Here is a 25,926-nt window from a genome sequence, read left to right on the forward strand (position 1 = left end):
GATGTAATTTGCTGTCGTTTCTGGCCTGTTTTACAGAGTGGTGTGAATAATGTCTTGGTGGCAGTCCGGCGCCACCAAGCTGTGTTGGTGACTAATCTGAGGAGTCAGCCACAAACAGTATTCCCGTAATGTCGAGGAAGTGAACTTGGAAAGGAGGCTATGGGAGTATTTGACCGGACTGAGGATCAGTTTGCTTCTGTTTCGACAACATAGTGGCAGGACAGTGTGATTAAGGAGGATTTCAATTTTGTGGAGTCAGAGGTTTCTGTTAGGTATACTGTTTGCTTGCTTGCTGGGAAAGAAAAAAAAAAGAGTCCTCTCTACCACACCCAAATGTTTTCATTGTGTACCTCTGAACAAAAGTTAAGAACAGTTATTTTCCCATCCAAAAGTCTTGGCAATAATAGGTGAGCCGCAGAAATACAGAAGTGGGTATTTGTATGACATCATAGATGGAGAACTCATGAAATCACACCCTTTATTTACTGCTCGGCCCTCTGCTTTACAGATAATCCTTTACTCTGATAAAACTGAAATTTGCAACCCACTTGGGTCTCGTGCTTCCAAGAATAAGTTGCTACTGTTTTATTATACATTGGGAACATGGGTTGATTACTGAACGGGCCTACTGGGCCCCTAAGCCTGAGCCTCTGCCTGAAGGCACCGTTATTATTTTTGTATTTCTTGTGGCATATTCAAAGGGCTTAGTCAGTCATGTCAATAACAGAGCTCTAAAAGTCCTACTGAAAAACTGGAGCAAACTGCAGCTGATTGTATGTCTTGTTGGCACCAATTCTGTGTATGTGTGCTGTAAATCCTGTTGAGGTACAGGTGAATTTAATTATTGTGCTGTTGGCTGCAAGTCAGTGTACCTGCCCTGCCATGGAGGGGGGGGGGGCATTAATCCTAAATATAGATCGAAACTAGCTGCGATTCGCTTACTCCCCGTTGCAAAGAAGAGCCAGCTCTCGTGGAGTTGATGGACTATTGGGAAGGTTGCATGAGGACTTGGTAATGCTATATCACAATGTTAAAATTCAAATTTGGGAAGGGTGAATGTGAAATATTTGGGGCATTAGTTTCGATATGTGGAGACACTTTAGCTCTGCATGAGCGTCATGGATTTAAAGAGTGTGTTGGTTTTGCTTATAATAAATGCCGGCAGTGTGAATGTTTTTTTGAGGACATGCAAATTGTTTTGTTTTGTTGGAGGGGTGGGGATTTTTTCCCCTGTCCAATTACCCCACTCTTCTGACCCGTCCCAGTCGCTGCTCCGCCCCCTATGCCGATCCGGGGAGGGCTGCAGACTACCACATGTGGAGTCATCAGCCGCCTCTTTTCACCTGACAGTGAGGAGTTTCTCCTTGGGGACGTAGCATGTGGGAGGATCACGCCATTCCCCCCCAGTTCCCCCTCCCCCCTGAACAGGTGCCCTGACCGACCAGAGGAGGCACTAGTGCAGCGACCAGGACACATACAAACATCTGGCTTCCCACCCGCAGACATGGCCAATTGTGTCTGTAGGGGCGCCCGACCAAGCCGGAGGCAACACGGGGATTGGAACCAGCAATCCCCGTGTGGGTAGACAACGGAATAGCCCGCCACACCACCCGGACGCCCCACAAATTCATTTTAATAAGGGTTACTTTGAGGAAAGGACAATAGAGACATGTCCGGCAGTGTAGTGCTATTGAGAAGGCCAACACTGAGTATTTCAGAAACCGCTTAAAAACTACATTCGGGATCAACGGAAGGAGAAACTGGTAGAATTCCCGGCCGTTCACTTGATCCAGTGAACACCCCAAGATATGCCGTACATAATACTTGAAGGCACTGCTCCATTAGAAATAAAGTGTGTGATAAAACAGTTAGTCCTTTTTAGGACAACTAGACTTGGATGTTCTCAATACTGCATTAGTTGGCCTCCCCTACCCTCCACTTAGTGTTAGAGATGAACCAAGCCCTATAACCTACAGCACATCAGCTTCCAGTGATAATAAGTTAAAGCAGTCTTCAGGGCAAACGATGTTCTACTAAAAATACTGCCGTTTCTGGTTGTTGCAGTCAAAGGTCATGGATACTACACAATCATTCTTGGAGATTGTTCAAATTTTGCTTGCTCCCGTTGTTTGTCTGCAGACTATTAACAAACTGAAAACACACATTGAACAGCGTTTCAAGCACATGAAGAACCTTTTCCCAGAGAACAACATCACCCCAAACAACATCGTTTGATTCATGCTCCGTCCCAGATAAACCTACTGGGACCAATGGTCCGTCACGTGCGTGAGATTTGTATGAAAACATTGCTTTTTAAAAATTTTTTTAAAAAAGGGGCCTCAAAAATAAATCTTCAAATGTTTGCAAGTCTTTAATAAGGCATAATAAAATGTATGAATGTTATCAGAATGTAAGAAGGTCTGAACACTCCATGTTCTCAAATGAGTGTACATTGGGACCAACATCAGAAATGAGCAACATGTCCCACTTAAAAGATAAAGAGAGGGCCTTCTCCAGAAATGACGAAGTAATGCAGTATCTGTTAAATGGATTAATCTAAAGGGCAACAAATATGTAAGGGAGAAGCCACTACTTGTGAGTACTATTAATTCAAATAATTTACCTGAATCTGAACTTGGACGACACAGTGGCGCAATGGTTAGTGCAGTCGCCTCACAGCAAGAAGGTCCTCGGTTCAAGCCCCGGGGTAGTCCGACCTTGGGCTCGTCCCGTGTCGTCCTGTGTGGAGTTTGCATGTTCTCCCCGTGTCGGCGTGGGTTTCCTCCAGGTGCTCCGGTTTCCTCCCACAGTCCAAAGACATGTAGGTCAGGTGAATCGGCTGTACTAAACTGTCCCCAGAGGAGTGTGTGGGTGTGTGGGGGCCCTGTGATGGCCTGGCGGCCTGTCCAGGGTGTCTCCATGACTGCTGGGATAGGCTCCAGCTTCCCTGCGACCCTGAGAGCAGGATAAGTGGTTTGGTTAATGGATGGAATTTGGACTTGTGAGAAATACCTATGTAACAAATTCATCATTATATTGTTTGGAGTTCTAGCAACACAATACTAGCTGTTTGATAGAAACTACATGGCATATAAAATAGAGTTGCCAAACATGGCACAAGCAGCTGAACTGATATCCGCTTGTAGATTTCACTCCATATTATAGTTGTACTCACAAAGATATGGCACATGTCCTTATGAAATATTACCTGGGAGATGTGACTGGACCACACAACGCCTCGTCTGATGTATTATAAAAGACACACTGTTGTGTTCACGTGGTGGTGGACAAACTGCGATTGAAATAGTGTTTCTAAATAGCTTCAAGATATGCATCTTTGACACGTTTGCATTGCAATTTCTTGTTGCTTCTTGGGCCGACGAGCTGATACAGGAGTGCTACCCCTGCACGATTTTCTGTCATTGTGCAGTGAAAATAACATAAATGTAAAGAAAGGCTAACACAGCTGATCAGCTGCAAGTCTCCTCAGAGGACCTGAACTGAAAAGTCTGCAGGAGCGAGGGAGTGACTAACGGAGAGAGATCTAAACTCCGACTCGAACTGAAACTTGGTGCCATATTCATATTTAAAGACGTATTTTACTGGAAGTTATGTCAGCCTTTGATATTTTCATATAATCCTGTGTTTCTTTATCTTGTCTTGTGGGTGGGGGGGGGGGTTCAATATTATCTGTGATGACAACTGTATGTGACTGTATGGTACCTGTGGTTGAGTAACTCAAACAGGGTCAAACCATGAAATTTGACTTCTTGAAGAAATTATGTTTATGTGACGTTAAAATGTTGAATGTATTGTATTCAGACCTCCACTCACTTAATAAAAAAATTGTGCAAAAAAAAAACAACAGATTTTGATATATGATGATGATCATGATGCCTGCAGGATCCTGCTGCAGCGCTGAAGCGCATGCATTGCTGCACTGTGACTCAGTCAGGGTTTCAGAATGTGGCCTTATTTCTACAAACCATTAGTTCATATTTACATCAGAAAATGTCCCCAGAAACTACTAGGAGCTCTGCTGTCAGCCGTATACATTTTTCACATGGGTCAAAGGTCATGTTAAACTGTATTTTTCAACTTTTGTCATGTGTTTGTGAGGTTATGCTTGTTGCCCTGTGTGTGTGTGTGTGTGTGTGTATCAGACCCAGGTTCTCGTAATAGTAATAATGTGAAATGTGAAGCAGCTGGTTCTGTTCTGTGTTAACGTAATGATGGCAGTAGAGTCTGACACACACACACACAAAATGAATAAAATGAAAACAATCCTTGTTGGTGTCATTTCATAAGATTCTCAGATTGAGAAGTTGTGCAAGTGGTTTTACTCTTAAAATGAGGAACGCAGCCTTGTTCCTCTGCCGGGATGTTGTGTAAACCATTGTTGTAGCTTGTTAAATCCAGCTCAGTTAACCAGTTAAAGCTGGAATATCTTATTAAGACACAACGTTAGATACATTTTCTTATAATAAGATCGCTTTTCTAATGCAAAACATGCTTGACAAGATTATTTCCTTTTTAGACAAAAAAAAAGATTAATTTCCCAGAAACGAGGCTTTTTTTTTTTTAAACTTTTTTGAAATTTTTGTTTCAGTTCTGATTTGTGAGCTACTGTAGTTGACTAAATACACTTTTGTTCTCCCTCTCTCTTGCTCTCTCTCTCTGTCAGGGTGATGACGTGCTGACAGTAATCAAAATGAAGGCTCAGTGGCCGGCCTGGCAACCTTTAAATGTGTAAGTATTACATGGTCATGATGCCTTTAGGTCCTTTCTGTCATTGGGCGAGCTGCTGTTATTTTGTTTTCTTAAACTGCTCTTGGTTCACCCATGTCCTTATAAGTGGATCAGTCTCTCTTTTTAACATAACATTGTGTGACTTCACAAAAAAACAAAAAATGGAAATGAAAGGGGAAATGGGAATATTTAAAACATGCAGATCCCAACTTTTGACTCCAAACTTGATCTGCGAGGTCCCAGCTGAAAAGTGCCCTGAAACTGCCAGCTACACCAGGCTCATCAGTATGCAAGCTCTTTTACTCCCAAATTCATAAACAGCCATTTAATCTCTTATTCATGAGAAAAACAAGGAGCTGCTACAGAAGAGCTCCAGTGGAGAAGGCCCATGCAGTGTTGTTTCCACAAATACATGTGTAGATCTCGGGCTGAGACTCCAAGGGGAGATGCATAGCCGCGGATAGAAGCACTCACATCATGAGGAGGATTAGCTTGCTTTCCCATTTCCATACGGGGAAAAAAATCATATCATGCAGTGGTTTGTGTAAATACAACATATGTACTATACACAAAATTAATAATTTTGTTTTGGAGTGGTTACACATAGCAAGAACAAGGTTATATATATATATAGATGCTTTAAAAACATTGCCATATAGTAATAAGTTATTATACAATAATAATAATGAAAATGACACAGCATGGTAGCTTAGTGATTAGCTTAGCATTCTAGCTTCAATCCCAACACTCTTTGTCGTTTTCTCCCCTTTGTTATGTGGGTTTCCTGTGGGTACTCTGGTCCCCCCCCCAGTCCATAAACATCCATGCTAGCTGAACTGGAAGAACATGAAGTAAGACTCATGAAGCAGCGTTCTGTGTACATGGTCATAAACTAGGATAGTCTCTCACCGAAACCAAGAATAGCAACTGTTTACTCATGACACACTGATGCTTTCACGTAGGGTAACGCCTTCTTTCATTTATATAACACACACACACACTTATATATATATATATATATATATATATATATATATATATATATATATATATATATATATATATATATATATAGCATAAATGTGTATCTCTTAATCTATCTGCTGGTAGTTAATGATGGGGGTCTGCCTGTTTGAATTTAATCAATATTTTTTCATTATATTTTATTACTCTTATATCGTCTTCACTCTATTTTATTAAGGATTATTCTTTCATATTGCATTGATTTTGTTTTACTTATTTACTGTTTTCTTCTTTTATCAATGCTGTCTTTTTATCTGTTCACTCTCATTTAACAAAGTGCATGGCATCACATTTTAATGTATGAAATGAGCTTTGTACAAAAAAGTGGGATTGATTGACTAATAATAATAATAATTTATTTGTGGGCACCTTTCAGAGCACTCAACGACACCTCACAGAACACAAAACAAAGCAGGGTAGACGATAAAAGTTAACACACCAGATGAGTATAAAATCATCTGCACAAAACTCAATGAAGCCTGGATCAGACTGAATATGCCAGTTTGAAAAGGTTTGAGACGGGGTTTGAAGGTTGAAAGAGTCAGTGTTGCGGATGTCTTGTGGGAGAGAGCTCCATAGGCGGGGGGCAGAACGACTGAAGGCTCTAGACCCCATGGTAGTCAATAGGGCTGTGTATTGGTGAGAATTTGGCGATAGGATATGTATTATGATATAAGGGTTACAATTCAATACATCGCAATGCGGTAAGAAAGGCAATATATTGCGATTTCATAGGCCTGTGTTCTTTGTGCTTATGCTACTTCCTGTCTCAGTTTACGTTGTTGCCTTAGAGTGGAGGAGTCAAATGGCTGAAGATAGGTGACAACACTGTTATCTAGCAGTTGTGGGGTTACACAGAACATAAAATGTTTGTCACAAACCTTTCCTCATCATCAGTTCCGTAACCTATGGAGGTCGTAGGAGCACAGCTGATGCCTCAACAAGTCTCTTCCACTGTTTGTGGTGATTGAGTTTGGTTGAGTCATCATTGTGTTTGAGTAGGGGGAGTACCTGGTGGTCCCTATCTCCTCTCCAGGTATGGATGGCTGTTGGTTCACAGAGGAACTCATCTGCCCTTTGACAGGTTTTGTTTTTAGTCCTGCTGGGTGTCCACACACCCTCCTCACAACAACCCAAGGGTTGAAGTGGGGGTGCCGGTTTAGTCGCCAATGACCCGACGGTTGCAGTTTAACGTCGTACCCGTGGACCTTTACATGTAAACAATTAAAAATCGATATAGTGGTTTTGAGAATCGATACAGTATCACAAAAGATACTTGAGTGTATCGATATTTTCTACACCCCTAGTAGTCAAGCCAAGTCAAGTCAATGGTGTAGTGAGTTGGGGAGCAGGAGAGGATATGAGAGTGCGGGAGGGCATGTGGATATGAAGGAGTTCAGAAAGACACGAAGGAGCTAGGTTATTAAGGGCCTTAAAGGTGAGAAACAGAAGCTTGAAGTTGATACGGTATTTAACAGGGAGCCAGTGGAGTTGCTGAAGAACAGGAGTGATGTGACGTATGGAAGGAGTTCTGGTGATGATACGGGCAGCTGAATTCTGGACCAACTGAAGTTAATGAAGACACTTGAGGGGAAGACCAAAGAGAATAGAACTGCAGTAGTCAATAGGGGATGTAACCAGGGTGTGAGTGAGTATGCGGTGCTGTTAGGTGTAATAGTCCAGAGGGTTAGCGCACATATTAGGGCGTACCGTTACGGAGCGGATAAAAGCACCAAATTTTGCATGAGGCTTCTCTAGGACCAACTAAAGGATTTTAGGGTAGGAGTCCCACAAAAATATTGAAAATACCCATACAGAGCACAAAAGTTGTTCTTGTATTCAAAAAAATATTTTTTCTGAGTCATAAAGAGGACATTGATGATAAATTGTTATTTATTGCACACAAAAGAAGTTGAAACTGATTTTTAATTGTCCCCTGATTATTAACCCCCCCCTAATGATGTGTAAAATGGAGTACAAAGACACCTGGTGCCTGTACATCTTCCATATAGCCTGGCACACAATAGGTGGAAATTCAAAAAAAGTGAGAAAAATGCCCTGTTCATCATGGAGAGTGTTATCGCTTTAATTTTTGTTTTAGATTTTAGCATCAAGTTGTTCAAATATACAAATACTGTGTCACTATACATTCAGACCACCAGATGGCGCTACACAAAATAAGCTCAACTGTCAAAATGAGTTTCCCTCCATGACTCATCACATATCAGTATTGTCTCAATGCAACACAGTCTCACACAGCTGCAACCAAACAAGTGAAACTCAGGTAAAAATCAAAATAATAATCAATGAAAATGTGCTGTATGTTGCTAAATGAGCATATGGAAGTAAAGATGATTAGCTAAGCTATCTCCATTAAACAGCTAATGCTAGCACAGAGGTCTGTTTTTCAGCTAGCAACTAGCTAGGGCTTGTCAAAAATGTTAGCTGGTGCAATCTGGAATAGTTGTTGTGTGGCCCAGAGTTAGCAAGATTGCTAGGGGAATTTGAAGATGGATATCTCAAAGAAGATAATGAAGAGAACTTCCAGCACCACGAGCAGAAACCACAGAAACATTCATTGACCTGGCAAAACATCCCTTCCAGCAACTAAATGTAGATAGCCAGCAGTTTCATCATTGCATTAAATGTGTTGTTGATAATACTTAATGTTTGGGGACTTTATTTCTGTAAAAGTTGGCCAACTTTATCACATTTGGAAGTGATTTGATGATGCATATTGTCTGAAAAATACTAGGCAGATTTTCAGATACTTCATTGACATTGACAGTGTTGCAATTTGATATTTTAAATTGAGATTTTCCAGGGGCTCCTACCCTAAAATCCAATAACTGACCCTAAGGAACCATCCTACCAAAAATGGCGCTTTTATCCGCTCCGTAACGATCATTTCACTAAGCCACCGGATTATAAGTGACGGGCGAAGACGATTAATATTGTGTAGGTGGAAGTATGCTGACCAAGTAACATTGTTGATGTGTGCTTCAAAAGATAATGTGCTGTCCAACACGACGCCCAGACTCTTAACCTGAGGGAAAGGAGGAACTATAGAATTGTCAATAGTCAGAGAAAAACTATCAAGTTTAGCCAAAGTAGATTTAGTACCAACTAGGAGAACCTCAGTTTTATCGCTATTAAGTTTGAGGAAGTGGTATGAAAACCAGGTTTTAATTTCTAGTAAGCGGTCAGAAAGGGAAGTGGGCGGAAGAGTGGAGGTAGTGTGGTGATACACACTGTGACACATATTTAGAGAGCACCAGTCCAAATAGGATGTTATACAGTGCTATACAGGACTAAAATGTAAGCGATAAGTATAGAAAAGAAAAAAAAGAGAGCTCATTAAAAAAGGAAAGCAGAAACAAGTCATCAAATTCAAATAATTCAAACGAGAATGACAAATCAGCACAGAGCGTAGTGTAGCTAGGCTCATGGGGTGTTGGAGAGCGTCAGCTAGGCTTGTTTCCACCTGGAGGAAGACGGTACATAGAAAGGGGGGTTCACATGGTTTGTCCTTCCACTTGAATAATGAACCTTTTGAAACCTCAAAAGAGTCTGGCAGCAGTTCATTGTTAGCGTTACATGGGAGTGTGTGTGTTTGTGCATTGAGTGGGTGGATGATTGCGTGGCGGTATGATTGTGAGAGCATTTGTGAACAGGCAATGTCTTTGCTTATTGTACACTGCAATCATGTAGTGATTTTCATGTGTGTGTGTGTTTTTGATGTATGCATCACCCGGTGCAGCTCCAGCTAAGTGCATGTATTGTATGCATGCTTATTTTCAGGTGTGTACAGCTTTGTATTACAAGGGTTGTGTATGTTTTCCTGGTTGATTTGACTTCTAAAAATACTTTGATTTTCTTTTTTTCTTTCTTTATCCAAGTCAGTGTTCTGTTCTAGGTGCTACACCAGGCTTGCAGACTAATTTTCAACAGGCGTCTATTGATTAACTGTGCCAATTTCCTTTGTTCTACAAAACAGGATGAAAGAGTGAGCGGGGAAGCGAATGAGAGACAGACAGACAGACAAAACACAGCATGAGAGGAAGACATTGATCTGTACAAGCTTTTAGGAGCGCGGGGGGGGGGGGGGCTTAGTTACATAAAGGGCGTTTGGAGCAAGCCTGACAGACCCACTGTTTCAGGTTCACTGTGTGTACAGGTAGGGGCCGGGCATGCGGGAAGATGTTTGAAGCGGGGGGGGGGGCTGCCAACTAAAACGAAAAGTATCGTGGCGAGCCGGCGTGGAAGAATGAGTCGAGAGGCAGAGATCTCTTTTTAACTGCAACTCCCGTACACCACACGACCCCGGGGGTGCTCGTTTATTCACACCGGCCAGAACGGACCAGAACTGACAACAACGTAATGAGCCCCCCCCCTCCCATGTCCGAAGTGGCGACATCAGTCCCAGTCATGGTCCTAAAGTCAGTTAGTCAGTAAATGGTCTGCTACTTATTCTGAGTCGAACCCCCAAAACAACGACACAAGAATAACCACAACATGAACACCACGTCACTAAAACACAATTTTAAATCTAACATTAACAGTCCCATCCACCATTGTGCTACCCCAGCACAGAACCGCCGACAGTCAGAGCGACCGCCTCCCCTGGTCGCTACAGTATGACGTCATTGTTTTGTTTGTAAGTTGTGTGTGTAGCAGATTTGGGATGGAGTGTTTACTCACTCTGTTATTAAAAATGTACATTCCACACAGCCCTAGCCCGCTGTTTGAACCCACCACTAGGGGAAGCTCCAGCCCCTCCCCCTTCCCACGCTAATGGTCAGGGCTGTTATGTACTGCTATGTTGGAACTGCAAAATGAAGTGCTTCCACCTAAAGCAAGCCTGTCTTCATTCGATTACATAGATGAAGGGGGCAGTTTGAACACGGAGTAAAACAGCAGGTAGGTGGAGGGAGGGTCCACAGATGTCGCAGCAGCGGATCTCATGAGGGGCAGATGGAGAAAATCCCATTGAGCTGGGGAGCGAGAGAAAAGAATGAGTGCTAAAGATGGAAAGAAAGCGAGAGAGAGAGAGGGAAACAAACACGGATGGGAATTTTTTGAAGTCGGTCGATGCCACAAGGTCAGCGCCGAACTCTGAAGAAATGAGCTCGAGAAGCTTGCTCGAGTTGTTGAGTGACGCTTATTTAAATGAAAAACCAAATAGCACTGATGTGATTACCCCCTGTGCTGATTATTTACATATGTCATATGTCACCGGGGTGGGGCGGATGGTTAGACTGCTTGCATGAAGTGTTACCTCGCAGTGGTTTGTTTATTGGCATTGTTCTTCATGCAAGGATGTTTCTATTACACACAGTAGGGAACATTCAGCCTCGGGCCAAGAAAATGTAAAATTGTGGGCTGCTTGTGCTGCTTGACTAGTGTGTAACCCACACATATGGAAATGAACATGCATGTGCATATTCCCATGTGCATGTATTGATGTGCACAGACACACATGAGCAAACAAAACAGACTAACAAGTTGGGCTCACTCAAGAGTACGCACACACACACAGACTGAAAGACTGCGTGTGTGTGTCTCTCACACAGTCAGTTTCTGTCTCTCTCTCTCACACACACACACACTGTCAGTCTGTCTCTCTCACACAGACACACACTGTGTGTGTGTGTGTGTCTGTCTCACACACACACAGTCAGTTTCTGTCTCTCTCACATACACACACACTCTGTCTGCCCCTCTAACACACACACTGTCAGTCTGTCTCTCTCACACAGACACACACTGTGTGTGTGTGTGTGTCTCTGTCTCACACACACACTGTCAGTTTCTCTCTCTCACATACACACACAGTCTGTCAGTTTCTCTCTCACACAGACACACACTGTCAATTTCTCTCTCACACAGACACACACTGTCAGTTTCTCTCTCTCATACACACAAGCATGAATACAAACAAACCAGGAGCTGCAACTGACAACTCCACAGTGAATATGTCCTCCATATCATACTAGTTCATATAGTCATGTCATATCATGTCATCATCACCATATCATACATACATATATATATATATATATATATATATATATGTGTGTATATATATACACACGTATATCAGATTCTTACCATTAGGAATCCCTCAGTCAAAACATGTCCATGGATGTTTTTTACATCCTCTCAGTCTTTACCTGTGTGTGAGGCTAATCTCATTCTCTGGGCCTCTATCTGTTGACTGTGTCTCTCTGCTCGCCGTGTTATCCTGCCTCGTTCTCCGCTCGCCGTACACTTCGTGACAACAATAGCACCTTTTGACAGCATCCTCCATGAAACCTTCAGCCGCATCCTTGTTTTGTTTTTTGGTTTTTTTTTCTATCCACTCCCGTCTTTCCTCTGTCAGGCCTCCCTCGACAACAGCCAGAGGACCGCTTCAGATTTCTGTAGGTGCTGTTTGATTAGCAGCGGCCACCCGGCCCGCCGGGGAAAGAGGGGCGTTGTCAGCGGTGTGTAATAAGGGGGTTTTGATGGGGAGAACACAGCTGTTAATGAGCTGCCTGCTTTATCTGAGTCTGTCGCTGGGAGAGCTGGTATTTTGGAATGATAAAGGGAGTCTGTGTGCATGCATGTGTTTGAATCTGGTGCAGCGGTATGAACATTTTGGAATAGAGAGAGAGTGGAAGCGGTTAGGCACAAGGCATATGGGAATAATAGCGAATGCGTATTTATGCACAACTTCTCTTCACCTGTCTCGACCATTGATTGACGCGCCCAACTAATTATCAAAGTTTTCAACCAAAGCCGGCGTCGGTTTAATTAGGGACCGGTAGATCCTCATTGTGAGGTTTAGCATTAGCACCCGGAACAGCTCGGCAATGATTCCTCCCCTCCTGTCGCCGTGTTCGTATAAATCCATTCTGCTTCACCAAACCCGGTGCTGTTCTTCCGCACACACGATTAAAAATGGCCTCTGAGGTTGTGAAATAACCCCTTAATCCCTCAGGAACACACAACTTGACTCCTGTCTGTCCCCCCACCTCCCCGGGTCCCTGCTCAGTGAGAGTACCACCGGTTGTCTGAGGTTTATCTCCGACAGCCACCTTGGCCCCACACACAATGCTGACTTGTAATTGACAGAAGAAGAGGGATGGAAAGTAAGAGTGGAGGTGGGAGAAGGCGAGCGAGGGATCTGTCAACGCTGATAACCTAAGTGAAATTCCTTCGTTGCCCTCCAAAAATTAGTTTGCTCTTTCTTTTCTCTTTCTTGGCTAATTAATGTTTGTATGAGCACGGTTAGGCGTATGGTCTACGTGAATGCTTGCGGTAATTGGTGGTCAATTGTGGAAAGATGTTTCCCAGATTACACTGCTCTCCACTCCCTCCTTGCAGCATGCATTTTCTCCCTCGCTCACCCTCTGCAACTTGTGAGCATTTGCTCGCTCCGTTTCTCTTTCTTGCTCACTCACACGGAGTCAGTCGTTCGTTCATGCACGCCTGGCTTGACACTCGAGCCTGGAAGGAAGGAAGGGAGATGACTGCTGGTCTTTGATGTGCTGCGTCTTTATCAAGTTAAGCATTAACCCGCTGTTGTTTCCTAGCCACATAAACCTGAATTTGCCAACACGTGTAGGATTGGGGTTTGATAGCGTTTTATTAGATCTAAATTCACTATTGAATTTGCTTGTCTGATCAAAATCCATTCAAACCTTTTTTTTCTTCGTAAACTGTAAAAAAAGAACAAATTATTTTTAATTCACATGTGCTTGGGCCTGTCTTTGCTAATCAACCATGCAGTCAAATGTAAATAAAATTAAGGGCACTGCCTCTGTGGGTGTAGATGTACCCACATGACAATATCACCTGTTAAACTGAACTCAATAAAGATTTAATGACATTTTTACAATAATGCTGTACGTGGTTTTATTATGCCACAGAAGTCAATGGCAGTTGTAGAACAAAGATTTGGGTTTTGGGGTCAAGAAAGTTCAATACTGCTATGTTTACCCCACAGGCCTTGGTGCCCAGATCTGATATTTTGCACATTTTTTGCCTGTTTAATTCACTTTAAAAAGTGATGTATATCTGATTCCTGTGCTTACACCATTACTCTTTGTTTTGCACTTGAGACAAGCCACATGTGAAAGCCAACGAGAGATTTTGGTCACCCATGAGGAAGTGAACAGCCACACATCTACACCACATCATTCAAAATGTGACAAGTGCCAGAGTGTCACATTGTGAATGACATGCGATTCGGAAAAATCTGATCTGTGTGGTTACGTGAGAGTCACATTGGCAGATATCAAATTCCTATCGGATTTATTTGCAAAAATGAATGTGGTCAAAATCAGACATGAAAGTATTCGATTCATGTGCTTCTTTCCTGGTTACATGCCAAAGAAATCGGAATTGTGTCTCTTGTACTGTACCAGGTGTACTGTACCTTGGTCTGGATTTGGTCTTGACTACAAGACTACCACACACACAGATAAACTGTTGTGATTCATACATACAACATGCTCTCCTTTCCCTCTTTCTTAGGCGCGCTGCACCCTCAGCAGAGTTCTCGGTGGACCGGACCCGTCACCTCATGTCCTTCTTGACCATGCTGGGCCCCAGTCCTGACTGGAATGTGGGCTTGTCTGCTGAGGACCTGTGTACCAAGGAGTGTGGCTGGGTCCAGAGGGTAGTCCAAGACATGATCCCCTGGGATGCAGGCACAGACAGCGGAGTAACTTATGAGGTCAGAAAGAGATGTGTGATATGTTTGTATCAATTACGCTGGAAGAGGAGAGCTCCATCCATTATCCAAACAGCTTATCCTGCTCTCAGGGTCGCGGGGAGCCTATCCCAGCAGTCATTGGGTGGCAGGCGGGGAGACACCCTGGACAGGCTGCCAGGCCATCACAGGGCAGGAGACGTGTGGTCTCTTAATGCAATTTAAGAAGTGGTTGAACCTTTTCACATTTAGACTTTTGAAGAAATTAAAAGATCAGCATTGCACTGATTACGTATGATTTGCGAATATGTCACAGCAAAAGTTTCCCCACTCTTTTGACCATGATCCCACAGAGTGCAACAACAAAAAAACAGTCTGGGGGATTATTTATTTATTTATGCCAATTTATGAGTTAATGGTAAGTGCCATATACCATAGACTCATAGTATATACAGCCTGGAAAACCTTGAAATGTATGGACTAGTTTCACAGTCATGGAAAACACCTGGAAAATGATCAAATGGATCCAAATGTCCTGGAAATTTGTAAATTGTGGTTAGAAAATCAAATCTGCCAGTTAGCAAATGTTTGGTGTAATTTATGGCTGAAACTGCACATTTTCATCCATACTTTTAGTTGCTGAGTTTGAATTTCGGTGTTTGAAGTTTGGGTAATATGTTCAGTGGCCAGCAAAAAAAGTTACTACAAAGTCCATTTAGAGAGTGTTAAGGCTTACACTGACAGTTAACACTGATTATACCATGGTCACGGAGAATACTCGTCCCTCATTGGCCGGAAAATGTGCGTTAAAACTGTATAATGTACTTGCATTTCAGTTAAAGGTTTAATCACTGTTCTAAATTCATGCACTGGACAAACAGAGATTAGGGTACGCACATCCAGAAATACTTTTACAGGTGCTGGATCAAAAATCAGCACCTGTAAAAAAAAGAAACTTAAAGGCAAGAATTATACAGAAGATCCACACACTTTACGAACAGCTCCCAGCAGTTTTAATTGAGCAACAGTCTGATCAGACAAGCTGGACCAATCAGAGCAGAGCTGGACAACACTGACACGCCCACAAGGGGACAGAGCACGCCTCTATGAAAAGGGCAAAAACAACCAGAGACATCAAGAGCCATGTTATACAGGCATATATTAAAATCAGAAGTTGAGTCAAATGTGTATCATAAATCCCATAATTATCATAAAAATGCATAGAAAAGGTACAAAAATAGAAAACAGTAATTACCCCCCCCCCCCAAATAAATAAATAAATAAAATTTACAATACAGGCAAGTCCAGCCTAGCAGTTGGGCAGAAGTTGTATGGATACCTACAACAGCAAAGACAACACAAACGAAAAGGGAGGTTGCATCAACAGATATAAACCTGCTCCAAAGTGCTGTAGAGAGATTTAGGAATGTTAGCCAAGGTGAAGGTCTCAACAAGAGAAGGATTGATCCAGATAATGGACGTTCCCCCTGCTTTATACAATACTCTCCTTTGGGAAAATAATTTCAAGGGATTGACATGAAACATTGGCATATTTTGAAATCTGATCCAAATTTTAATTAAGACTCCCCATGTATTGTTTACAAATGTGCCCCAAACAGTCGTGATCTCCTGGTCGGAGCCGGCCTCCCACCAGAAGGACCCACTCGCTTCTTATCGGCCATTCCAGATGGTCATTACAAATTCAATATCAAGTGTATCATTTCTTGTAACACAAAAAAACGTCCCCATGGCTTGGCTTGCATAGGAACAACAACACGCCGTCTCCAGGCCTGTATCACAGAGCACAGAAGCAGCATACGTACTAATGATCAGAGGACCCCTGTGGCTTTTTCACCTCATTCAACCCCGACCCGTCCACACTGAGACACACTGGGCCTGAACACGTTTTTACCCCCAGTTAAAAGTTGAAAGTTGAAAGGAGCAGACATCAACCACGTCCTTTTGAAAAGAGATGCATCATATATTTTTACCCTTGATGCTCATCACCTAAGGGCCTGCATTTAGATTTTGATCTTAAACCTTTTTTGTAGTTGAAAAAACAAAATATTTTTAAGTATATTTGGCAGATCCTACTCTACTTTTATTATGTATCTTAATGAAAATGACCCCCCCCCCCAAAAAAAGGTTATATCTGTTGATGCAACCGCCCTTTTCATTCTCTTCCTTTTTGCTTTTGTTTGTGTTGTAGGTGTCAGTAGAAATGTTGTACAGTTGCTAGGCTGGACTTGTCTGTAGTGTAAAAAGAAAAATTGGGCAAGTAATTACTGTGTTCTATTTTCTCTATATTTTTCTATATAGTAGTTTTATGATGATTATGTGATCTATAATATATATTTGACTCAACTTCTGGTGTACTAGATTTAATATGTGCATGTATAACATGGATCTTGATGTCTCTAGTTGTTTTTGCCCTTTTCATAGAGGCCTGCTCCATCCCCCATGTGGGAGTATCAGACAGTAGGCAGGTTTCCTTTGCAGTTTTGCACAAAATAGATTAAAAAAAAAAAAGCAGAAAAATCACAATTGCAAAAAGTCTGTGTTTCTACTGAATGATATGCGGGTTTTCTCCTCTCGCTATATGGAGATGCATCTTCCAACACTTGATGATAAGTGTTGGCATGGAGATTTTGATTGCATGCACTGCAATAGCTGTGGTAGTGTTTAATCAAATGCGATGATGGCATGTGATGTACACAATGACAGAAAGGCAAACCACTTATACCTAGCAGCAGCCACATACCAGGGATTTATGGGAGGTCATTCGCCACAATGATTATACAGAGGTCATGTGGATCCAAAACTTCTGAATAACCCACTTAACATTTGATGAGTTATGCAGCAATAGGATCCCTCGCGGCGACTGCCATATCACGCCCAAGGGAGCTGGTTCCAACTGAGAAGCCCATAGCGCTTTATAAAATGGCTACCTTGACTTAAATGCAAAAAAACGTGTTTCCATTTCAATTTTGCAAAATATGACTTACGCTGAGTCGTCTCAAAAACAGCTCATGCGAGCATGCAAACTTTTTTGCGATATTTGAGTTTTTTTAAAATTCAGATGTTTCCATTGCTCGTTTTATAGTTCGCAAGTTCAAATTGCACATGAAGCAGGTTAATGGTAACCCGCCTAGTGTTGTCCAGCTCTGCTCTGATTGGTCAAGCTTGAGAGTAGATTGACTTTAAATTCACGCTCTGGCCACAAATTTGCTATGTAATCACAGCAACACGTCCAAAACGTTCAACAAAAATAAGTGAATGCTTTTATTGTAGTTATTTGGTGACTGACCGTGGTGTAAGCAGGATAATTCACTCCAAGGTGTGCGTTAAAGGATTTTAACACATGATGCAGACAGAGGCAAAGGACCATCTGACGTGAAGCGGAGGGTAATTGCCTTGTTGTGGATTATCCCTTACATAATATGACCTTCTGTGAGCAACTGCTGTTATGTACATCCAAGCAAAAGTCCTAACACAGCGGGAATCCTAAGTGCCAAATTTGGTTTTTCACCATGTGTCTTCTATTGTGGCAAATTTTTGGAACGATAAAATGGTACTTTCCATGGTACGCATATTATCGCTGTCATCAAATCCATTAGTGGTTGGTTTATGTTGGTTACAGCAGATATTCAGATGGTTTTTTATGAGTTGGGGTACATGGTTAACTACCGAAGAACAGATAAACACCACTCTTTCTCACTCTCATTATGGTCTTCACCATTTACTCTGACTTTCAATGATGTGTGATTCCAAGTATGTCACCTATGGCATAAAATGTGCTGCCCCCCCCCCCCCCCCCCCAAAAATAGAAAAGGGTAGGGGTCGCATTGAGTTGGTGACACTAGTAACAGCTAAAATGTTTAGGTTAGGTGTTCAAAATTAAAGTTGTTGAGATGTGATGATTGAAGACCCCTGGAAAGGCCAACAATGGTGTCTGACTGCATGATCCCATACACTATACTATACACAGAATAATAATAATAATAATAATAATAAACTTTATTTGTAAAGCACCTTTCATACGTAAAATGCAGCTCAACATGCTGAAGTAGGAATACTGAAGTAGGAATTAGGGACTTTCCTAAATTCTAATGCCTTGCACATCTGTTTCATGTCCTACATTGCACTTTGAAAGATATTACCTAGCCCTGAAGATAATTGTCTTTCTGTCCATTTGTCTCTCCATTTTTTTTTGCTAACAACTTTATGGAAAAAAGGCTGCAGGAAATTAAATGAATTTTTCAGGACAGGTGGGCAACGGTCCCTAAATGACCCCATAAAATGGTGGAGATAATTGGGTTGAAGTCACACCCAAAGGTCAGCAAAAAGGTCAAAATCATTTTGTTGGCCATAACTGTCAAAATTGTTTGACTGATTTAATTCAAATCGACACCAAAAATTGTTTGATGGTTTAAACATATTTTCCAATCCATATAGTGACAAATGTACAGGTCTTTGTTTAGAGTTAACTCATTGGTAAGGGGTCAAGGGTCAGGGGCACCACTTGTCCAACTCAGGCCGTTACAAGTCAAAACCAATGTATTGAATGTACACCTTCAGGGTTGGTGAAACAGGACTACCCCACTTTTTACTTTGACATTCACTTCCAAATGTTACTTTCTGTGGTTGTCATTTATGTTATCCCAACACCTGAATCCCTTCTTAACCTTCATACTCTGTCCACCAGCTGAGGCTGTCTGGTAGGGCTGTGTATTGGTAAGAATCTGGCGATACGATACGTATCACGATACAGGGGTTATGATTCAATATAGTATTGCGATTTCATAGGCCTGTGTTCTTTGTGCTTATGCTACTTCCTGTCTCAGTTTATGTTGCGTTGGAGTGGAAGAGTCAAATGGGTGATGATAGATTACAACACTGTTATCTAGTGGTCGTGGGGTTACACACAATGTTTGTCACGAACCTTTACATGTAAACAATTAAAAATCAATACGGTATCACAGAAGATAATATCGTGATACTCGAGTGCATTGATATTTTCTTACACCCCTACTGTCTGCTGGGCTCACATTTTGAGCTTGTCAGTAAAATTGCCTCTTCCTCTTCACTTCCCTGCCAGTTCACATTCACCTCTAATCATTTTTTGACTCCACACACTCTACAAGCCTGCAACTGCTTCAGTGTCATCGTACATCTTTCCCTTTTTTAGACAGCCTTGAACATGCCTTCATGTGCTGCCCTTACCCTCAGGTGCTGTCTCTAAAATGTCTCAAGTCAGCAGTAATAAGGCTGTGTGTGTGTATATGTGAGAGGGAGGCTGTGTGGGGTAGGGAGGATATGTGTTTGACCAAGCTGTATGACTGCATATGTAAAACCTTTGGCTGATCCCTAAGAACTCACAGACGAACCCACTGAACTGCTTTCTCCAGCTTGTTTTGGCTAGCCCCAGGAATGACTTCGCTCTCTCTCTCTGTCTGTCTTCATCTCCCTGTCTCCCTCTCTCTCTCATTCACACATACACACACATCTCTTGTGTTAGCCCTGTGTTTTCTTACTTACAGTTGTTTGTTGAAACATGATGGTCGAAGAATGCTTGTGTAAGAGCAGCTCAAGAGACGTGAAGTTGGAGTTTATTTTGTTTTTTGGTAGTCTGTTTAATGTGGATTGTGTATAGTGTATTATATTCTTTTGAGTGTGGAGACTAATGTTTGGATTATCAATAGCTCTGTTAATTGGCTTTTTTCTGGCATGTGATCAGGTCAAGAAAGTTGTGCTAAAAAACCTGGAAGGATACCGGCAGTGCTTCCCAATTCCTTTTCTACAGGTGGTCTCACTGGCGCTATTTGAAGCAGACTGCTATATGTTGAATCAAATTTTAAGGATTTCAGAACGTTATCAATGAAGAGTCATCAAATAAGGCATGGCAAACTCAAACCCGAGCCATTTCTTCTATCTTGGCCATATCCCACCTGTGACGCTGATCTGAACCCCTTCAAATTGGTCAGACCCCCTACTAAGCACCAAGCAATACATCCTGGTATTAAATATAGTTGGAGGAAAGCAAGCTAGGAATTATGGGAGGAGGAGTTTGTACAACTTCCTTGGCCCACGATGAGGCCTAGGTGTGTGTGTGATAGTCATGCTTTAGTCAGTCATGCTTTATAATGAGTGTAAACACACTTGTTAACATTAGCAAATCGATTAAGTCCTTAAATGAAAGTCGTACATTAAAGTCGACCACATATTTTCTAACATTTATTTCTTTTATCATATTTTACTCTTTACTGAAAAAAAATAGATTTTCTCTGATACTCATGGTGTCATCAGACACTCATTTGCATACAGCCATTCGGATCAAAGCAACAAAACTCAACCCACCTTCAGCAACAACCCTTGCTTGTACTTGTAACCCAAAGACAAGCTCATTAATATTAATAATGACTAGACTACTCCCTCATAGTTCTTGAGACAATTGAGAACAGTTCTGGATAAATATCTTGATGCATGCTCAATAATCCGGGTAAGAAAAGAGAATCACAGAACGTTGAATCACTTCATCTGGATACAACGTTTATTGAGAGTGAGTGACCTCTTCAGTCTAAACTGACTGCAGGTGTCCCCACCCTTATACGATCGGTTTCATATGCAAATTACAGTGACTATTAACTAGTTACAATAGCCATGTGTACTATTCACAGAGGATTGGGCAATAGTTGCAATCACAGCATTGTAAGATGACGACAGATGTACTCTTCGCCAGCCCCCCCCCCCAATTCAGGTATGGTCATTCCCTCTTAGCATAGATGGCCTCTTTGACTCCCCGTTTCTCCCTATCAAGGATGTGCACAGCCTCATCCTTGAAAGAGCGGCCACTGGCCTGCAGATGGGTGTAGACCGCGGAGTCCTGGCCTGACGTGTTAGCTCTTCTGTGCTGTGTCATCCTCTTGACCAGCATCTCTTTAGTGTCCCCAATGTACAAGTCACGGCAATCCTCTCGGCCCTTAACAGCGTACACTATATTGCTCTGTTTGTGCTGGGGGACCCCAACTTCAAGTGTAGCAAGTTTTTGGGTGTGAAAGCAAGTGAGACGCGGTGTTTGGAAAATACGCATCTCAACTGTTCTGGCACTCCTGCCACATACAGAATCGCCACTGGTTTACGCTTAGACAGCTGTTGTCCTTGTTCTCTCTTCAATCGGCTGGTGCGCTGTTAGGGCATCTTCCTGACTTTGACAAATGCCCAGTTAGGATTAACACACTTAACCAGGGCCTGTTTAATGTGGGATTCTTCCCATTTACGGCCCCGGCTTCTTGAGCAATATAGAAAAGAGATGGGCTCCTCAAGTCTATCTTGAACATTCACATCTCAAGTTTTTGGAAAAAAGAATCCATTAATAGCCAGCTACAATATTATGAACCATATTGATAATATGGTTATCAATGTTTTTACACCATCTGCTAATGTTAACAAGTGTGTTGTCAGTGCCATATGACTCATTCATTAATTACTATTTACAGCTACTCATGTTAAGAATGACTTTCCATGCAACAGCTGACCACATCAGTGCTCGTTTTAAGGAATTAGGATGTTGTCAATTTAAATGACGAACAAGTGCAATTTCTCCATTGGGATCCTTGTAAAGACTGCTGCGACCCTGACAGCAGGATAAGCAGCTTGGATAATGGATGGATGGATCCTTGTAAACTTTGAAGTGAAGGCACCTCTGGAGACGTGAAGGCATCTCACATTCCTACCACTAAGAAAAGCCGGCTTAGCTCGGGCTTCACACACTGGGGGCTTAGTTCAGTACCATTAAAATTGTGTCTTGTTTTTGTATGTTTCTTACTAGAAAGTAGTGACAGCACATGTCTTTTACTAAATAATGTGGTTCACATTGTGTGTCATTACTTCTATGATCTAACCAGCAGCCCCATCTAGAGTTCATACAGCTTTTTCACCAATGACTTTTCCTTAATTAAGGCTTTATTTCCATACCATTTTTAGATTTGCCACTGAAAGGGTGTGTTTTAACACTGTATAATGTGAAAGTCAATCTGGTTATCAAATACTGTATAAGAGCCACGCTACTCTCAACAACATTTGCAAGCCATATTTTGTACCTGTCAATTTGATGCCACTGACTATTGAAATTGCACTTGACAACATAGCTAGCAAACTGACAGGAGGGCAAGCCAGTGGAGGCACATGTAAGCACACTAAGACATATACACAAACACAAATGACAGCAACTCCAAAGCATTGCTGCAATGGTTATTTCTCCCTCTTTTTTATAATTGATCAGTTAACCTTCAATAGAGTTAATGCTGCTTTAGTCAGATTTCCATGGCTTTTGCAAAATTATGATTTTCCATATCTTTTTCAGGGCCTGGGAATTGTATTTGCAACTTTGAGGTTTTCCATAACTGTGAATCCTGCTTATCCCCATCCTCATCTATCTTTCTTACGCCCACTAATGGGACTGATCCCAGTCTGTTTTCTGTGTGTGGCCTCAGTAGGAGGTGAATGGATGCGCTGTGCCTCCAGACAGCCTCCGGCTGTGCTCGCCTCTATCAGCCCCCTTCTGGCAGACCTTTGCTGGTGACTAATAGCAGCATCTCGCCTATAAACCACAGGCTGCTATTACGATTATGTGACTTGTCCTTTGTGTGACCTGTGCTTTGTTTGACTTTGTGTGATTGTATGCAAATTGGGTAACCCTTTATATTACGGGATATTCATTACACAAATCTTTGAGAAAATCGACAGTAAAACTGATGCAATTGAACTATGATGACAGGTAATTACTGAGTAAAATATAAGTAAAGTCGGGGCTTTCCTGTATCACTTGTTTACTTCCTTGTCATTAAAATGTGCGGTTACCTCGGGCTTGGTCGGGTGTCTGTGGGTGGGAAGCTGGACGTGGTTATGTGTCCTGGTCGCTGCACTAGCGCCTCCTCTGGTTGGTCGGGGCGCGGAACTGGGGAGAATAGCATGATCCTCCCACACGCTACATCCCCCTGGCAAAACTCCTCACTGTCAGGTGAAAAGAAGCAGCTGGCGACTCCACATTTATGGGAGGAGGCATGTGGTAGTCTGCAGCCCTCCCCGGATCGGCAGAGAGGGTGGAGCAGCGACCGGGATGGCTCGGAAGAGCGGGGTAATTGGCCGGGGTACAACTGGGGAGAAAAAAAAGGGGGGGGGATTAACAGCTAATTACTTCCCTGCAACACAAAGGATCAACATACTTATATTTGGCACAATATGATTTGTGGATTTATCCCATATAGTGTCTGATGTAAATTATATTTAACAGCACATTTTAATGACAAGAAAGCAAAATTAGAGCTGTAGAAACATCTGTATTGTACTCTATCAGTTATCATAGTTCAATTACCTCTATTTTACCTTTTATATTACCCGGTTATTTCTGCATAATGAATGACCTGTAATTTAAAGTGTTGCTGCAAGCTGTATTTGGCCAAATCTTATTTTCAAAGATCTGGATACAAAGTAGTCAATGGGTGTTTTCTCCTCTAACGTGTGATTGTGTCTGTGTGTCTGTCTGTCTGTCAGTCCCCCAATAAGCCAATGTTGCCCCAGGACAAGATCCGGCCCCTGACCAGCCTGGATCACCCCCAAGGGCCCTTCTATGATCCAGAGGGAGGAGCCATCATTCCTGTGGCCAGGGTGATGGTGGAGCGCATTGCCAGAAAGGTGTGTTTCTCTCATCTCTGTCACTCCTCCTGCTGCCTAGCTCTTGTTATAAACACACAAGAGTCTACCCAGGTCCTCTCAGGTTATACCCTACTCTCTAATAGTACTGCCTTTCAAACTTAATGACTTTTAGCTATAAAAAGTGATAAATCCCCATAAATGGGTGGCACGATGGCCCAGTGGTTAGCACTGTCGCCTCACAGCAAGAAGGTCCTGGGTTCGAACCCCGGGGTCATCCAACCTTGGGGGTCATCCCAGGTTCTTTCTGTGTGGAGTTTGCATGTTCTCCCCGTGTCTGCGGTGGGTTTTCTCCGGGTGCTCCGGTTTCCTCCCACCATCAAAAAGACATGCATGTTACGGTTAATACTCCTGTATGTGCCCCTGACCGAGGCAATGGAAAGAAGAACTGGAGTTAGTCCGCGGGTGCTGTAGCTGCCCGCTGCTCGTAACTACACAGCTAGGATGGGTTAAATGCAGAGAAAGAATTGCCCCGTGGGGATTAATAAAAGTAAAAAAAAAAAAAATCTTTCTCAGCCAAATCAAAGTCAAAGAAAAATCCGTAAAAAGACTCAGTGACAGGCTGACACAAATATAAACCATTTGTTTGGACTTGGGTTTACCAACTAATCTAACAAAAAAATATGTTTTTCTTTTTTTTTACGGCTTCCCTTTATGACTGTTTCTCTTCTCTGTCTGACTTTATCCAAATGGCACCATGTCTGTTTCTACCGCTTGGCTCGATTAGCCTCAACTGCCTCCATCTCAGACAACCCCCCCCCCCCATCGTCATCCTTAACCCTCATCGATTCTGAGTTCAATTATCCAAATTGGGTTGGTTTCCACACTGAGCTGGGGTTACTCGGATAAATAGCTATATGACATACATATGCCACTGACGTGTTCAGAAGTGGTGGGAAATAACTTTTTGCCTCCTCATTACCCCGTGCAGCAGACACAGCACGGTGAAACTAGAGTCGTCTGACTCCACAGACTACTATTGAGAAATAGATTATAGCGTTAGGTGTGCTTTCTCTAGAGGGGCAGAGCACAAACAAACTGTTAAGACGCCATGGGATGAATATCTCCACATTCTCCTAATGACTCCTACCATTCACAATCAAAATGACTGATTGCCTATCAAGACACGTGCCTTTGTGTATTAAAGGGAAAATTCGCCAATTTTCAACCTTATCTCTGTCTCTCTGTGGCGGGGATGGCACATGAAAAATACCTGCGGTTGTTGACGATCGTTTCCGCGTCTCTGGAGGCTGTGAAACAGTTTTTCTGTGGCCACCAAGTGATGAATCATGGCGTCATTTGGCGGTGGGAAAGACTGCATACAGCATAGCAGGGTTTCTAATACTCTAAAAAAAAAAAACACATCCTCGTTCTCTCGGCTAAACTACCGTTTCTGATGGTGGAAATAACGTCCCACAACTCTAGTGCAGAGGATTTTTATGGATTATGATACAGAGACTTAAGCTCAATGCATTATGGTACGTGTAGGCCCGGTAGGGAAAGAGTCTGTGAACAGGAGAATACCAATTTCCCCGTCATTATAGTTCACAATGAGCACTTTAAGTCCACTACATTACCCATCAGTACTGATTGCACATACACAAGACCATCGGTGAAATGTCCTGTAGGACTTTTTCCATTGAACCTATAATATATACTACACACACTCAACCATGTGTGAATTATTCATATCTCCTCTAACACCAAAAAGGCCCAAGGCAGCGGGATTTGGCATTGGGCCTTTT

General features: G+C 42.4%; 1 protein-coding gene across 1 annotated transcript in view; it reads left to right on the forward strand.

Moving 5' to 3' along the window:
• spon1a (spondin 1a) overlaps window positions 1-25,926 on the forward strand; it is a 177,135-nt gene that overhangs the window by 136,763 nt on the left and 14,446 nt on the right. Inside the window, exons 6-8 of the mRNA XM_056279385.1 lie at window positions 4,685-4,749; window positions 14,293-14,494; window positions 24,023-24,163. Coding sequence (XP_056135360.1) covers window positions 4,685-4,749; window positions 14,293-14,494; window positions 24,023-24,163 — 408 coding nt within the window. The remainder of the gene's footprint in view (window positions 1-4,684; window positions 4,750-14,292; window positions 14,495-24,022; window positions 24,164-25,926) is intronic.

The sequence above is a fragment of the Lampris incognitus genome, chromosome 4, assembly GCF_029633865.1.
Source record: "Lampris incognitus isolate fLamInc1 chromosome 4, fLamInc1.hap2, whole genome shotgun sequence".
NCBI classification, from domain to species: Eukaryota; Metazoa; Chordata; class Actinopteri; order Lampriformes; family Lampridae; genus Lampris; species Lampris incognitus.